Source organism: Bubalus kerabau, chromosome 22, assembly GCF_029407905.1.
Source record: "Bubalus kerabau isolate K-KA32 ecotype Philippines breed swamp buffalo chromosome 22, PCC_UOA_SB_1v2, whole genome shotgun sequence".
In the NCBI taxonomy this organism is placed as follows: domain Eukaryota; kingdom Metazoa; phylum Chordata; class Mammalia; order Artiodactyla; family Bovidae; genus Bubalus; species Bubalus kerabau.
The window spans coordinates 51,675,828-51,689,935 of NC_073645.1; the positions used below are offsets into that span (position 1 = coordinate 51,675,828).

The window sequence follows — 14,108 nt, forward strand, 5'->3', positions numbered from 1 at the left end:
GGCTCTGGTCACTTTCTTCCCTTTGCCACATGTCCTGTGAGTCACCCTCAGGCTACCTGTCCTTAGCGCCAGCTAGTCCCCTGGGGTTCTGAGACCAGGATGGGACAGTTCTGGGCCCATTACAGCCTAAGTATTTGGTGGAAAGTCTCCATCACTTACTTTCTGTCCCATGTCTGTGTAAGCCGGATTGGATTGGAAGCACCAGTTCCCCCAGAGCAGGGAGCTTTTTGGGACAGAGTACCCTCCTGACTCCAGGCTGGCTGAACACCTCCTAGCCTCTGTTAACGTGGAGGACTGTGATCCTGCTGGAGCTGTTGGAATGTAGGGGGCGCTTCTAGCGCTCTATTCCTTTCCTCCATCCTTGCTCTTGTCTGTTCCTTCCATAGAAGAGACATGTGCCCCGAGGGGCTGAGCACCCAGTGTGCGTTGGGGTGTGGAAGGCGCCCTTTACAGGGAACCTCAGGAGGCGTACTGGCAGCTGTGACTCGGTGTGCCTGTGAACATGTAGGCCCAGCGCTTCTTAGATCCCTGATATCAGTGGGCAGTTCCAGAACTCAGTATTTTTATGATATTGTGTCAATTAGGAGATCTGCCTCTTTAGTTCAACTTGAAGGGAGACTTAAACTGTGTGGTTCTGTTTTTCTTTTTTTAATCTTTTTTGCTCTTCTTTCAAACATTACATTCTTGATACTTGTTGCTGATTTATCCTGTCAAGTTCTTTTTTTGACTCTTTCTTGCATTATGGACCGTTTTCTTTGGAACTTGTGTATTAAGTAAACAGGATTTCCCTATGAAAATGGCTTTGGTTTTATGGACAACGAAATTCATTTTTTCATATGTGGCATTTTCTTTGGCCAGGTTTTGAAATTGCACGTACACTCAGTCTTCCTGCAGGGATCCAGTCACACACGCTTACTAATTCCTTGACCGCCTTGTCATGAAACCCTCCTGAGTAGATGTGGTTGAATTTTCACTCGTTTATACAAGTAGCGTCCATCACACGGCATAAAGCCACAGCACTTGCCCTGGTTGTGTGCGTCGTGGAAATAGCACGTGTGTTCTGAAGTAGATCATGCTCTGTGGAAGGCTCATTTCCAGAGGGGAGCTGGCTGGGGGTGTGTCCCCGAGCTGGTGAACTCCCAGCCTCCATCCCTGGGTGCCGCAGGGCTGCTCCCTCCTGCTCCCGAAGCAGAGAAAATCCAGAAAAATTTGTATCTTGGGATGACTTATTCTGTCAAGTACAAGACAGATAAAGAGGTAAAATAATTTCTGTTTTCCCCCAAATTTTGTTAGCGACGAAATAGTTTTACTTTTCTTGACTGTTTTTGAAACACCAAATAGAGTTTATAATTTTTGTCTAAAACTGTATTTCTTGTTAAAATGTTTTCTCCTTTTTGTAGGATTGAATATGAGACATTTGATATATTGGAGGATGAAGAAGTAAGTTTTGTGTTTTAGGTTTTGTCTTTTGTCTTAGTTTTAACCATTAGGATTGTCATTTATTCTGATCTGATAGGGTCATTTCAGAGTTCCTGTTGTTTCCGTAGGTTCGGCAAGGATTAAAAGCTTACTCCAATTGGCCGACGTACCCTCAGCTGTATGTGAAGGGCGAGCTTGTCGGAGGACTGGACATCGTTAAGGTGAGGTCAGGAATCACTGGGACCCTGAAGGAATGAACGCCTGAGCGTGTATGAAAACTGTCGTTTCACTGGACTTGTCCTGGGCCTCGTGTCTGATCGCTCCAGCCCAGAGCTACCATCTCTCCGACAAGAATATCTTGTCTCTTGCCTCTCACCTGAGCCAGTCAGAATCCGCCCCTCACTGTATGGCCTCTCCTACCCACTAGGCCCTTTGCTCTGGCTCTGAGCAGCTGCTAGCCAGGGTCCCCAGAGAGACTCAGCACTCAGAGCAGCTCTGGGTGTGCCCAGGCTCCAGCCTTGATTCACTCACACCGTACTAAGTTCTCCCATGTTTTAGCTTCTTTCCTGTCTCTACTTTGAATTTCCTTGCATAGTCCATATTTAAATATGCTTTCTGTATCCTTCAGGCTCGTCTTGTCTGTGAATCTTAGATTTTTTCAGCCAGAAATGTTTGTTTTGCATCTGCTTCTGAAGTTCTCCTGCCCTGTTACATTTCTGTTACTATAATTTTATTACTTTCTGGTGTCATTTCAGTTGCCTTACTCACATGTACTCGGTGACGGAGTAGAGAGTGCTAGGCTAAGGGCCGGGGGCCTGGGACACAGTGCTGGCCTGGCCCTGCTGGCTGTGCCACTGAGGCTTGAGGTCACTGACCTCAGGACTGCATGAGGTCATCTCCAGGTCCCCCACTGATTCTCAAATGCTGGGAAACTGGAGACCTCTGTCAGGTTGTCAGTATATTTTAAGGACTCTGTTTCTTCTATGTGTTTGATGATGAATTTCCTTGTTTGGTTGGCTTTCAGTTCAGTCAGTCAGTCAGTTGTGTCTGACTCTTTGGGACCCCATGGACTGCAGCACAGCAGGCTTCCTGTCCATCACCAACTCCCAGAGCTTGCTCAAACTCATGTCCATTGAGTCAGTGATGCCATCCAACCATCTCATCCTCTGTCGTCCCCTTCTCCTCCCACCTTCAGTCTTTCCCAGCATCAGGGTCTTTTCCAAGGAGTTAGTTCTTCGCATTAGGTGGCCAAAGTATTGGAGTTTCAGCTTCAGCATCAGTCTTTCCAATGAATATTCAGGGCTGATTTCCTTTAAGATTGACTGGTTTGATCTCCTTGCAGTCCAAGGGACTCTAAAGGATCTTCTGTAACAACACAGTTCAAAAGCATCAATTCTTTGGCATTCAGCTTTCTTTGTGGTCCAACTCTCATATCCATACATGACAACTGGAAAAACGATAGCTTTGAGTAGATGGATCTTAGTTGGCAAAGTAATGTCTCTGCTTTTTAGTATGCTGTCTGTGTTGGTCATAGCTTTTCTTCCAAGGAACAAGCATCTTTTAATTTCATGACTGCAGTCACCATCTGCAGTGATTTTGGAGCCCAAGAAGAGAAAATCTGTCACTGTTTCCATTGTTTCCCCATCTATTTGCCATGAAGCAATGGGACCAGATGTCATCATCTTAGTTTTCTGAATGTTGAGTCTTAAGCCAGCTCTTTCACTCTCCTCTTTCACTTTCATCAAGAGGCTCTTTAGTTCCTCTTCACTTTCTGCCATAAGGGTGGTGTCATCTGTGTATCTGAGGTTATTGATATTTCTCCCTGCAATCTTGATTCCAGCTTGTGCTTCCTCCAGCCCAGCGTTTCTCATGATGTACTCTACATAGAAGTTAAATAAGCAGGATGACAGCATACAGCCTTGATGTGTTCCTCTCTCAATTTGGAACCAGTTCGTTGTTCTATGTCTGGTTCTAACTGTTGCTTCTTGACCTGAATACAAATTTCTCAGGAGTCAGGTCAGGTGGTCTGGTATTCCCATCTCTTGATGAATTTTCCAGTTTGTTGTGATCTACATAGTCAAAGACTTTGGCGTAATCAATAAAGCAGAAGTAGATGTTCTTTTGGAACTCTGTTGCTTTTTCTATGACCCAACGGATGTTGGCAATTTGATCTCTGGTTCCTCTGTCTTTTCTACATCCAGCTTGAACATCTGGAAGTTCATGGTTCATGTATTGCTGAAGCCTGGCTTGGAGCATATTGAGCATTACTCTGCTAGCGTGTGAGATGAGTGCAATTGTGTGGTAGTTTGAGCATTCTTTGGCATTGCCTTTCTTTGGGATTGGAATGAAAATTGACCTTTTCCAGTCTTGTGGCTGCTGCAGAGTTTTCCAAATTTCCTGGCATTATTGAGAGCAGCACTTTGACAGCAGCATCTTTTAGGATTTGAAATAGCTTAACTGGAATTCCATCACCTCCATTAACTTTGTTTGTAGTGCTGCTTCCTAAGGCCCATTTGACTTCACATTCCAGGATGTCTGGCTCTAGGTGACTGATGACACCATCGTGGTTATCTGGGTCATTAAGATCTTTTTTGTACTGTTCTTCTGTGTATTCTTGCCACCTCTTCTTACTATCTTCTGCTTCTGTTAGATACTGGCTTTAAGTAAATTCGAAGTGAATTTTAAACAGACATGACTTTGCTTATAGGATTTCCAGTCCAGAATGTAGGGCACCCCACCTGGTAGCACGCATGTGTTCTGGAGCTCTCCAGGGCAGCCCAGGACAACAGGGGGCAGCTGCAGCTTTAGCATCATGGACGCCTCCCTGGAGCCCCCTCTGGAGCCACAGTGCGGGAACGCGGTGGCAGCGGTGAGGCTGCAGGGCAGCCTCATGGAGGGGGTGAGCAGCTGCAGGGCTCAGGCCCTCCTCGGCCTGGCCAGTTGGAGGATTGTATCTGAGGCCAGGTCCTTGATGTTGTAAGTGGAAAGCACGGAGTAAGTGCTGCTGCCTCTGGTTGTCTTATAACCTGCTGTCTGGTTGCTGTTGCCTCTCTACTTTTTTGACTTAACGCTGTCGTCCCGTGAAGGAGCTCTGGCCCAGCCCTGGGAGCCTTCAGCGCTGAGTGCTGGCAGCTTTTCCGAGTCACAGAGCTGCGGTCCTGCGGTTTCACTGCCCAGGTTTTGTCTCCTGCTGAGTTCCAGGTTTGATGTCACGCTTCTTGAGGAAGCCAGTGAATCATTTCCCCAGTAAACTCTCATTCCTGGAGGGAAGAAAACATACAACATAGTAGCTGTGAACAGCCCTGAGGCAGCAAAACTCGGTCTGCATTTGTTGTTCTGTATCTATTTGTGTTTGTGTGAGACACAGGCAGTGTGCGGAGCCCAGACGCTCCAGAGCCTGTTCTTGTCTGAAGGTTTGTAGCCTGTCCCTCAGCCACGGCAGCTCTGGGGGAGATGCAGTCAAGATGTCTCATTTCACCCTGAAGCTGAGCTGCGTGGGCAGCTTCTTTTCAGGTGTGTAACAGTGTGTGTTACATGACTTCTTGTGTTCACCTGCTAAGAACTTACATGTCTGGAAATTTGTGATATTGGTAACAGTTTTCTGTGAGAAGGTAACGGGTTTGATGTTGTGTTGCCATGTTGGTCTGTTCCGGCAGAGGGCAGCTCTTCATCTTTATGTCACTTAAAGCCTTAGCTGTGTTGCTGACGGCCCACCCCTGGCTTCCTCAGCAGGAGCCGTGAGTGCTGGTTTGGTTGAATGAGTGATAAGTGAATGGATTCTCTGGTGACCGACTGACTGCCATGCTGATGTCTGGAGAAAAACGTCGACTGGTTAGTGTAGACGCAGAGAGCTGACATTAGCTCTGAAGAGTGGGCAGCGCATCGCTGCAGAGCTTGGGACGAAGAATCAGTTGCGAGTCAGGTGCTTCCCATAGGTCACTGCCTGACACCCTCCCAGCAGGTGAGGAAACAGACGGAAGTTAGGGGAGCGGTGTGCCCCCTCCTGGCCAGGGAGCCTTTGAGTCCCGGTCTCATGTCAGGCCTGCCACCCACCCAGCCATCGAGCTGCACGGCCTGCTGCCTCCAAGTCGTGTGCTCTGAGGAGTTGTGCATGGCTTCTTGATGTCGCCGGATGTGTGCTTGTTAAATGGGTACAGGATCCCAAGACCTGCCTGTCTGGGTTTAATCCAGAGAGAGTGCCAGTGGGTTTTAGTGGTTTGATTGATTGATGTTCATGAAGCTTAAGAATAACCTGAAATGTCCTGTCAAATTGTTTATCTTAAACTAGAAAATCTTATTTATCCTCCACCGTCACATGTTAAACTTGATGGCTGTGTTCCAATTTTAGATCTGAAAGATAGGCACACACCCTTTCTGAATACTTAGCTTTTTAATGGTTTCCAGCCTTTACATGTACATACCAGTGCCTGGCTTTTCCATGTTGGGTTGAAACCAAGAAGCCTCGTTACTGCCTGTAGGACAGCAGGCGTGATGTGCATTGTATCTGAGTGGACCTGATGTTCCTTCAATCACTTAAAAGTTCATTTTCCCTGTTAATTGCTATTGTTTAAATAGGAAGCTTAACTGTTTTGCTCCAATTGCTGTGTTTGCTAATGCTGAAAAATCTGTGGGTTTTCGAACGTCTTTTAATTCTAATTTTGTAAGGTGATAGTGTACCTGCAGTTTTTATGGCGGTGCCCTTAGTTTGAATGTGCTGGTGGACTGGAGTTTGCATCCAGTAAGGTGTTTCTTAGGGTTCTCTGATACAGTCTGCCATTGTTTAGATGTTTTCATTTTCTGTCTATACATATGCATGATACGGTTTCATTCTTTATTTTTAGGAACTGAAAGAAAACGGGGAGTTGCTGCCTATACTGAAAGGAGAAAATTAATGAACAGTAGACTTGGTGCCCACCACCGCAGGAAGGCTTCCTCCAGCGGAGCAGTTCATGATTTAGTCCTCAGGAATGGACTAGGAGGAGAAAATGCTCATCCCCAGTTACGCTTTGTGTATTTCACAAGGCTGTGCTAAATAACGTATGTGACCTTTTTTCCACCAAAAATAGAACGCAATAAACATCTTCAAGTTCAATTAAAAATAGTTGTGTAAAAAAGTGTGTCTTTATAGTGATGTTAGGTTTGTAGTTACTGTAACTAACCCACTTTTCATCTCTTTTTCATCATCTGTGGGCATCTTGCAGTTAAGAAATAGTCTTCAGAGAGTGGGGAACTTGAGAATCTGAACCACATCAGCATTTAGAGCCACTCATAGAGCAAACCAATGGCTCCCCTCACTGGCCAAAGATCTTTTTACAGCTCAGAAAATCCTGCTGCAGGCCTTTTTCTGAGCATCACTGAGCTGGGCCCTGGTGAAATGGCTGGGTCCACGTCGGCGTCTCCAGCCTCAGGACCTGTGTCAGCCCCAGGACCTGTGTCAGCCCCAGCAGCGTAGTACCTGGGAGCCTCCCGGAAGAGGGGGCTTCTCAGTGGGGTGTCAGCAGGTTTCTTTCATAACTTGTCCAAGGATAGGTAGCCTGGCAGAGAGCAGGATGGTGGTGTTGGGTTGTGTTACGCATCACAACTTACTCTAATCTTTGCACTAAAAATACTAGTTTAGTCCTTAAATAAGTTGAGAACATCCAGAAGTCCATGAACATTTCAGTAGTATTTTTGATTCTGAATCTAACATGCTAAAAAAACAGTTACTCCTTTAGGTCTCTGCCGTGCATGCCTTAAACAGATGGCTGAGTCCGTTGCCATGTTCTTAGACTCTGCCGGTACCTGAGGCACATGTTATTCTCATGGAGTTTTCCCTGCCTGTTGAGCTGGGTGGCTAAGGCTCCATAAAATTGGTGTTTGTAAGGAAAGGGGCGCAGCAGCCAGCAGTTTGGGTAGGAGAGACGGGAGGAAGCGCAGGTGGTTCCAGCGCAGGTAAGCCTTCGCTCACCAGGGCACTGGCATTTCCTGTCTCTCACGCGGCAGGCCGTCTCCCTGCTGTCGCATCATGCAGAGAGGAGAGACGTGCTCCCGTGTGTCACATGTGGCCATGCTCCTGCCACGAGGAGGACGCCCCTCATGGCTTAGTGTCTTATTGCCACTGTGTATAATTAGATGGGGCTCTTTTGGGCTCTTTTTTAGTCTGTGAACTACTTTTTTCCACTTTGAAAATAACTGTATAAGCAAAACCTCTAAAATGCAGATGGAAATGGATTTTGACTGAAATTTTATTAAGCTGTTGGCTCCATGGATGTGCGTGACTCATGGAGGGGCCCTGATTTCCTTTATCCCAAACCCAAACCATCTAAGCCCCATGCCACTTTCGTGACTTCTGCGCTCTCCATAGGTGCTGCCTGCCCTCTTGTATTTTCTACTAAGTCAGATTTTAACCTGACCTTATCCCAAGAAAAAGTATCTGCTGTCACAACAACGTGAAAAGATCTTTTTTTTTTTTTCCTCCTCTTGTATATTCAAATAAAATGCGTAACTTTTGGCAAAAACTCTGGCCTCCAATTAGGGAGCCACCCTTCTGCTCAGAGGTGTTACTCTGATAACGTAAGATGCCGCATGCGTTTTAGGACAGACTCCCTTCAGGGGACTCTTGCGTGATGAAGAGCTCTGGCAGTATCGTCCTCGGTTGAGCATCCGGTTTGAGTTGGGAGAGTTTTCGGGGATTTGTCCCCGTGCTGAACATGAGGCTGACTTCTTGAGCCCTGTTAGCTGTTGGCTCCGTGGGCTCCAGGTATGTTGGAGTGACACTGGAGCAGATTTCTACCTTGCAGATGTTTCTGGCTAGACGTTGGGAAGGCCAAGAGACCTTTGTGCAAACTGATAGCCATTCCTCGCTGACTTTCTGGATGTATTTTGGGAGTAAGGCAGGTGATTCCTGTGCCCAGTGGAACTTCACCTTTCACAGGTCGACCCCGATCAGATTGCCTAACAGTTGCGCCTGCCCTAGTCATCACCTTTTGTCAGAGTTGTTGTCTTCTCTCTGGAGACAAAGTACTTCCCAGCATCCGAGAGATGTCAGAAGGCGACAGGGTGTCATCCAGATGCTACCTGAGGCCGAGCTCTGTTGGGAGCAGACCGCGGGCTGGTGCTGTGTGAGGGCTCTAGTGAGGTCACATACTTGGGGAGCAGGTGTGCGTGTGGATAGAAGGGCTGAGCATCACTGCTGTCTGCCAGGGAGCAGGGCCTCCCCACAGGCCGGCTCCGCCCGCTCCTCGCCTGCACAGCTCCCTGTGCTTGCATTCACTTGGGAATTCGGGGAGGCATGCTGGGCTGAGGGCTCGTGCCGGGCCAGGGGCCGGGAGTGGCGGGTCACTGCACAGGTGCTGAGGCCGCTGGCAGTGACTGCTGCTAGGACTTCATCTCTAGACCCTGGGGAGCCAAACCTCCCGTCGTCCGGGTTGCTCTTCCGGGAACCAGGAGGGCTCACCAGGGAAGGGCAGGCAGCTCCGCTCTACCGTGTGTCCCGCCCTGAGGTGGCCTCCTGGTGAGGGTTCCTGGGGGATTGGTATCCACTTAGGGGAACAGCTTGCAGGAATGGACTTAAAAAATCCCAATAGAACTGCTTGATTTTTGAAAGGAGTTAGGAATTCAGATGAGGAACTCAGGGAAATACGAGACTTACTAGCTTCAGGACCCAGTGCAGGGTTGGGCTTTTACGTATGACTCCAGTATTGTACGACCCCTGAGACCTGAGGCTCGCCCCTTCCATGAGGCCGCCCCACCAAGGTGGATGGAATCAGACTGCCTTTCTGCCTGTGATGAGAAGTCCGGGGTGACTGGCCAGCACGCTCCGCTCTGGCTGTCCCTCTCCTGAGGCAGTGCCTCCTCAGGGAGGCAGTTCATCCCACCTCCTCCTTCATCGCTGTCACTCCTGTAGTCCAAAGACTGACCTGAAGAAGGCTGTAGGCAAATGCGTTGAGACTTGCTCTAATAATGTCAGTGGTCCTTGGAAGGTTAAAGGACGGGGTGACCTTGCCCTGTGGTGACGGAGACCTCCTGTCATTCTGGGTCAGCGGGGCTCTTGACCTCTATCAGAAGCTTGAGATCCCGCCCATCTTGACTGATGGAAAACTTGCTCAAGAAGGAAGAAGAATTATTCTCCATTTTCAGACACCTACTGATGAGTTTGAAATAGAGACTAAATTTTTAAAAAGCATATTTTTATAATTAGAAAATCTCAATTTTTGTTTTTTAAGAAAACAACTTTCCAGTCATGCAGAGAAGTTACAGTCAGTCAGTTCAGTTGCTCCGTAGTGTCCAACACTTTGTGACCCTGTGGACTGCAGCACGCCAGGCCTCCCTGTCCATCACCAACTCCCGGAGTTTGCTCAAACTCATGTCCATCGAGTCGGTGATGCCATCCAACCATCTCATCCTCTGTCGTCCCCTTCTCCTGCCTTCAATCTTTCTCAGCATCAGTGTCCTTTCAGATGAGTCAGTTCTTGACATCAGGTGGCCAAAGTATTGGAGCTTCAGCTTCAGCATCAGTCCTTCCAATGCATATTCAGGACTGATTTCCTTTAGGATTGACTGGTTTGATCTCTTTGCAGTCCAAAGGACTCTCAAGAATCTTCTCCAGCACCACAGTTCAAAAGCATCAATTCTTCAGCACTCGGTTTTATTTATGGTCCAACTCGCACATCCATACACGACAACTGGAAAAATCATAGCTTTGACTAGATGGACCTTTGTCGGCAAAGTGAATGTCTCTGCTTTTTAATATGCTGCCTAGGTTGGTTGTAGTTTTTCTTCCAAGGACCAAGTGTCTTTTAATTTCATGGCTGCAGTCACCATCTGCAGTGACTTTGTACCCCCAAAAAAGAAAGTCTGTCACTGCTTCCATTGTTTTCTCATCTATTTGCCATGAAGTGATGGGATCAGATGCCATGATCTTAGTTTTTTGAATGTTGAGTTTTAAGCCAACTTTTTCACTCTCCTCTTTCACTTTCATCAAGAGGCTCTTTAATTCTTCACTTTCTGCCATAAGGGTGGTGTCATCTGCATATCTGAGGTTATTGATATTTCTTCTGGCAATCTTGATTCCAGCTTGTGCTTCATCTAGCCCAGCAGTCTTATGATGTACTCTACATAGAAGTTAAATAAACAGGGTGACAATATACAGCCTTGATATACTTCTTGCCCAATTCGGAACCAGTCTGTTGTTCCATGTCCAGTTCTAACTGTTGCTTCTTGACCTGCATAGAGATTTCTCAAGAGGCAGGTCAGGTGGTCTGGTATTCCCATCTCTTGAAGACTTTTCCACAGTTTGTTGTGATCTACACAGTCAAAGGCTTTGGCGTAGTCAGTGAAGCAGATGTTTTTCTGGAATTCTCTTGCCTTTTCGATGATCCAATGGATGTTGGCAATTTGATTTCCATTTCCTCTGCCTTTTCTAAATCCAGCTTGAATATCTGGAAGTTCTTGGTTCATGTACTGTTGAAGCCTAGCTTGGAGAATTTTGAGCATTATTTTGCTACCGTGTGAGATGAGTGCAATTGTGCAGTAGTTTGAATGTTCTTTGGCATTGCCTTTCTTTGGGATTGGAAGGAAAACTGACCTTTTCCAGTCCTGTGGCCACTGCAGAGTTTTCCAAATTTGCTGGCATATTGAGTGCAGCACTTTCACAGCATCACCTTTTAGGACTTGAAATAGCTTAGCTGGAATTCCATCACCTCCACTAGCTTTGTTTGTAGTGATGCTTCTTAAGGCTCACTTGACTTCACATTCCAGGATGTCTGGCTCTAGGTGAGTGATCACACCATCATGGTTATCTGGATCATTAAGATCTTTTTTGTATAGTTCTGTGTATTCTTGCCACCTCTTCTTAATATCTTCTGCTTCTGTTAGGTTAAACTTCTGCAGAGAAGTTTAGTTGACCTCAGAAATACCTGTAATGTGTTTAAAGCACTTGACACAGGTGATCATTACCTGCCTCAATGGAAGGAATTACAGAAATAAGACCTATCCTGTGGCCAAATCTGGAGAAGGAAATGGCAACCCACTCCACTATTCTTGCCTAAAGAATCCCCTGGACACAGAAGCCTGGTGAGCTGCTGTCCATGGGGTCACACACAGTCGGACATGACTGAAGCGACTTAGCATGTATGCTTGTGTGGCCAAATCAGAAATTCAAAGCTTAAGACCAAAATATGAAACATGATTTCTGGCTTAATTTTTAATGAAAGTCAGTTTTCTTAAACTTGACAAAAGATACATGTTACCAAAATTCAAACATTTTTTTCCCCTGAAGGTGAAAGTGTTGACTCTTTGAGACCCCATGCAGCCCACCAGGCTCCTCTCTCCATGGAATTCTCCAGGCAAGAATACTGGAGTGGGTTGCCATTCCCTTCCCCAAGGGATCTTCCCAACCCAGGGACTGAACCTGGGTCTTCTGCATTGCAGGCACATTCTTTACCATCTGAGCCACCTTGCAGATAAATTCATTTTTTATACCACATGTCAGATGGTGAGTTGTAATGGATATATAAGTTGTTGCCTCATGCACCAAAATGGGTAATTTCAAAGACAGGGTTTTATAGTTTGTAGCCCCACACTGGTTTCAGAATTCCAGGGGCTTTTGCATAGAGGTCTGTCCGTTATCTACTGATGTTCAGATCCGGAAGATGAGTTCAGCTGGCCACAACAGGGAGGGTGTGTGTGGGGCATTGCTGGGCTCGCTACGCGCCAGCTCAGCTGAGAACTCAGCATCCTTTGAGGTTGACTCCAGGGTGTCTATGTCACTCTGCAGGGGTCCGGGGCTGGTAGCAGGGTCTGAACCAGGAAGATGCCAACTCCAGCCCTGGGAACTGTGCTTTGGGCATCTTGACATGACAGCTTCAGCCGGAGGTCTTGGGCTTCCAAAATGACAGGACTTTTACATCCATCAAGAGTACTGTGGGTTTTTAAAATTAGGTGCCAGGACTCAGCACTTAGGACCAAAAGGGCCTCTCCTGTGCTCTCCCACCTTCATCTAAATGACTACCATTTGTAGATAATTTTTAATTATCTCCTAAGACAACACATTTTGTGTGAGTAAATTACAAGTTTCTCGTATGAATCCCTGGAGGTCAGAAGGGCAGACAGGGTTCCTGGTCGTGTGTGGCTCTTAGAACGCCATTGCCTTCTTTCTGTGTATGACACAAGTTGTGGTCTGAGTGGAAGCATGGCCTCGGGGCTGTGGGGTCATAGGTGTAACACGCTCCCCTGCACTTGCTCTGAGTCTTGAGGGCATCCCGTGCATGGGGCACTGGGATTCTATGCTGTGTATGAACGGGGGGCAGGGGATATGTATGAATGCATGTCGTGGGCACCTCCTCTCCATACACATACCCTTGTCCTGTAGGACTTCAGTTCAGTCGCTCAGTCATGTCCAACTCTTTGCGACCCCATGGACTGCAGCACGCCAGGCCTCCCTGTCCATCACCAACTCCCGGAGTTTACTCAAACTCATGTCCATCGAGTCGGTGATACCATCCAACCATCTCATCCTCTGTCGTCCCCTTCTCCTCCTGCCTTCAATCTTTCCCAGCGTCAGTGTCTTTTCCAATGAATCAGTTCTTCACATCAGGTGACAAAAGTATTGGAGTTTCAGCTTCAACATCAGTCCCACCAATGAACACCCAGGACTGATCTCCTTTAGGATGGACTGGTTGGATCTCCTTGCAGTCTGAGGGACTCTCAAGAATCTTCTCCAACACCGCAGTTCAAAAGCATCAATTCTTCCGGCGCTCAGCTCTTTGTAGTCCAACTCTCAAATCCACACCTGACTACTGACTATACATACAGGACTATAGTCCAACTCTCAGATCCACACAGGACTTCACTTAGCAAACCCAAGTCCAAAGGTACAGTGATGAAAAATTTCAAGGTGACGGGAGTGTTGAACAGTCTGGGTTCCCTGAGGGCAGGCCTGCCAGGGGTCCTGCACAGGCCGAAGAAGCCTTGGGCATGTGATCTGTGGGGGATCAGTGTTCTTCCCTAGGGAACCTGTTAAAGAACCACTTAGGGTAACCACCGGCCTCCTGAGTCTTCTCTTTGAACTTTGAACTGTTCGCCAGGGAAACACAGCTTACCCTCAACATGGTCACTGGGTCCTGTCTCCTTGCTCAGTGTGCATCCCTGAGTTAGTGGCATGGTGTAACGACAGCTAGCCCCCACCCACCTGGTGCTGATCACATGTTGAGTCCTGTCTTATATATTTGATTCCATGAATCACTACTTCTCACAATAACCCTGTGAGGTGGGCATCATCAACCGCATTTTATACTTGGGGAAACAGCACGGAGAGGGTAAGCCACCTGCTCCAGGTCACACAGTACCCAGTGGAGCTGGCGTTTGGCCCTGGGTCACCTGGCCCCAGAGCTCATCCTACACATAGTGGAGTCACTGAATCAGCTCCTTCCCCGGTGACACAGAGGGAAGCCATTCATGTTTCCAGGCGTCCAGAGGGGACTGAGCACAGGGCAGAGCGCTGGCCTGCCCAGCGGCCCTGCTGCCCTAACGGGGTGGAGAGCTGGTGTGGGGTGGGGGTGGGGAGAAGACTGGATCAGGGGCGCTGCCTCCGCGAAGGCCAGCCTGTGGGAAGCCTGGGGCTTCTCGCGCAGAAACTGCTGAGGACTCGGCACCGTGGGTGCCACAGGTGTCGTCTTTGTCGTGGGGGGAACAGGTGCAGACATTTGCCA

The 14,108-nt window shown here is 47.6% G+C and overlaps 1 protein-coding gene across 1 annotated transcript in view; it reads left to right on the plus strand.

Annotated features, from left to right (window-relative positions):
* GLRX3 (glutaredoxin 3) overlaps nt 1-6,518 on the plus strand; it is a 31,351-nt gene extending 24,833 nt beyond the window's left edge. The window contains exons 9-11 of the mRNA XM_055559964.1: nt 1,401-1,440; nt 1,548-1,640; nt 6,261-6,518. Of these exons, the coding sequence (XP_055415939.1) occupies nt 1,401-1,440; nt 1,548-1,640; nt 6,261-6,311 (184 nt within the window). The 3' untranslated portion in view covers nt 6,312-6,518. The remainder of the gene's footprint in view (nt 1-1,400; nt 1,441-1,547; nt 1,641-6,260) is intronic.
* The last annotated feature ends 7,590 nt before the right edge of the window (nt 6,519-14,108 follow it).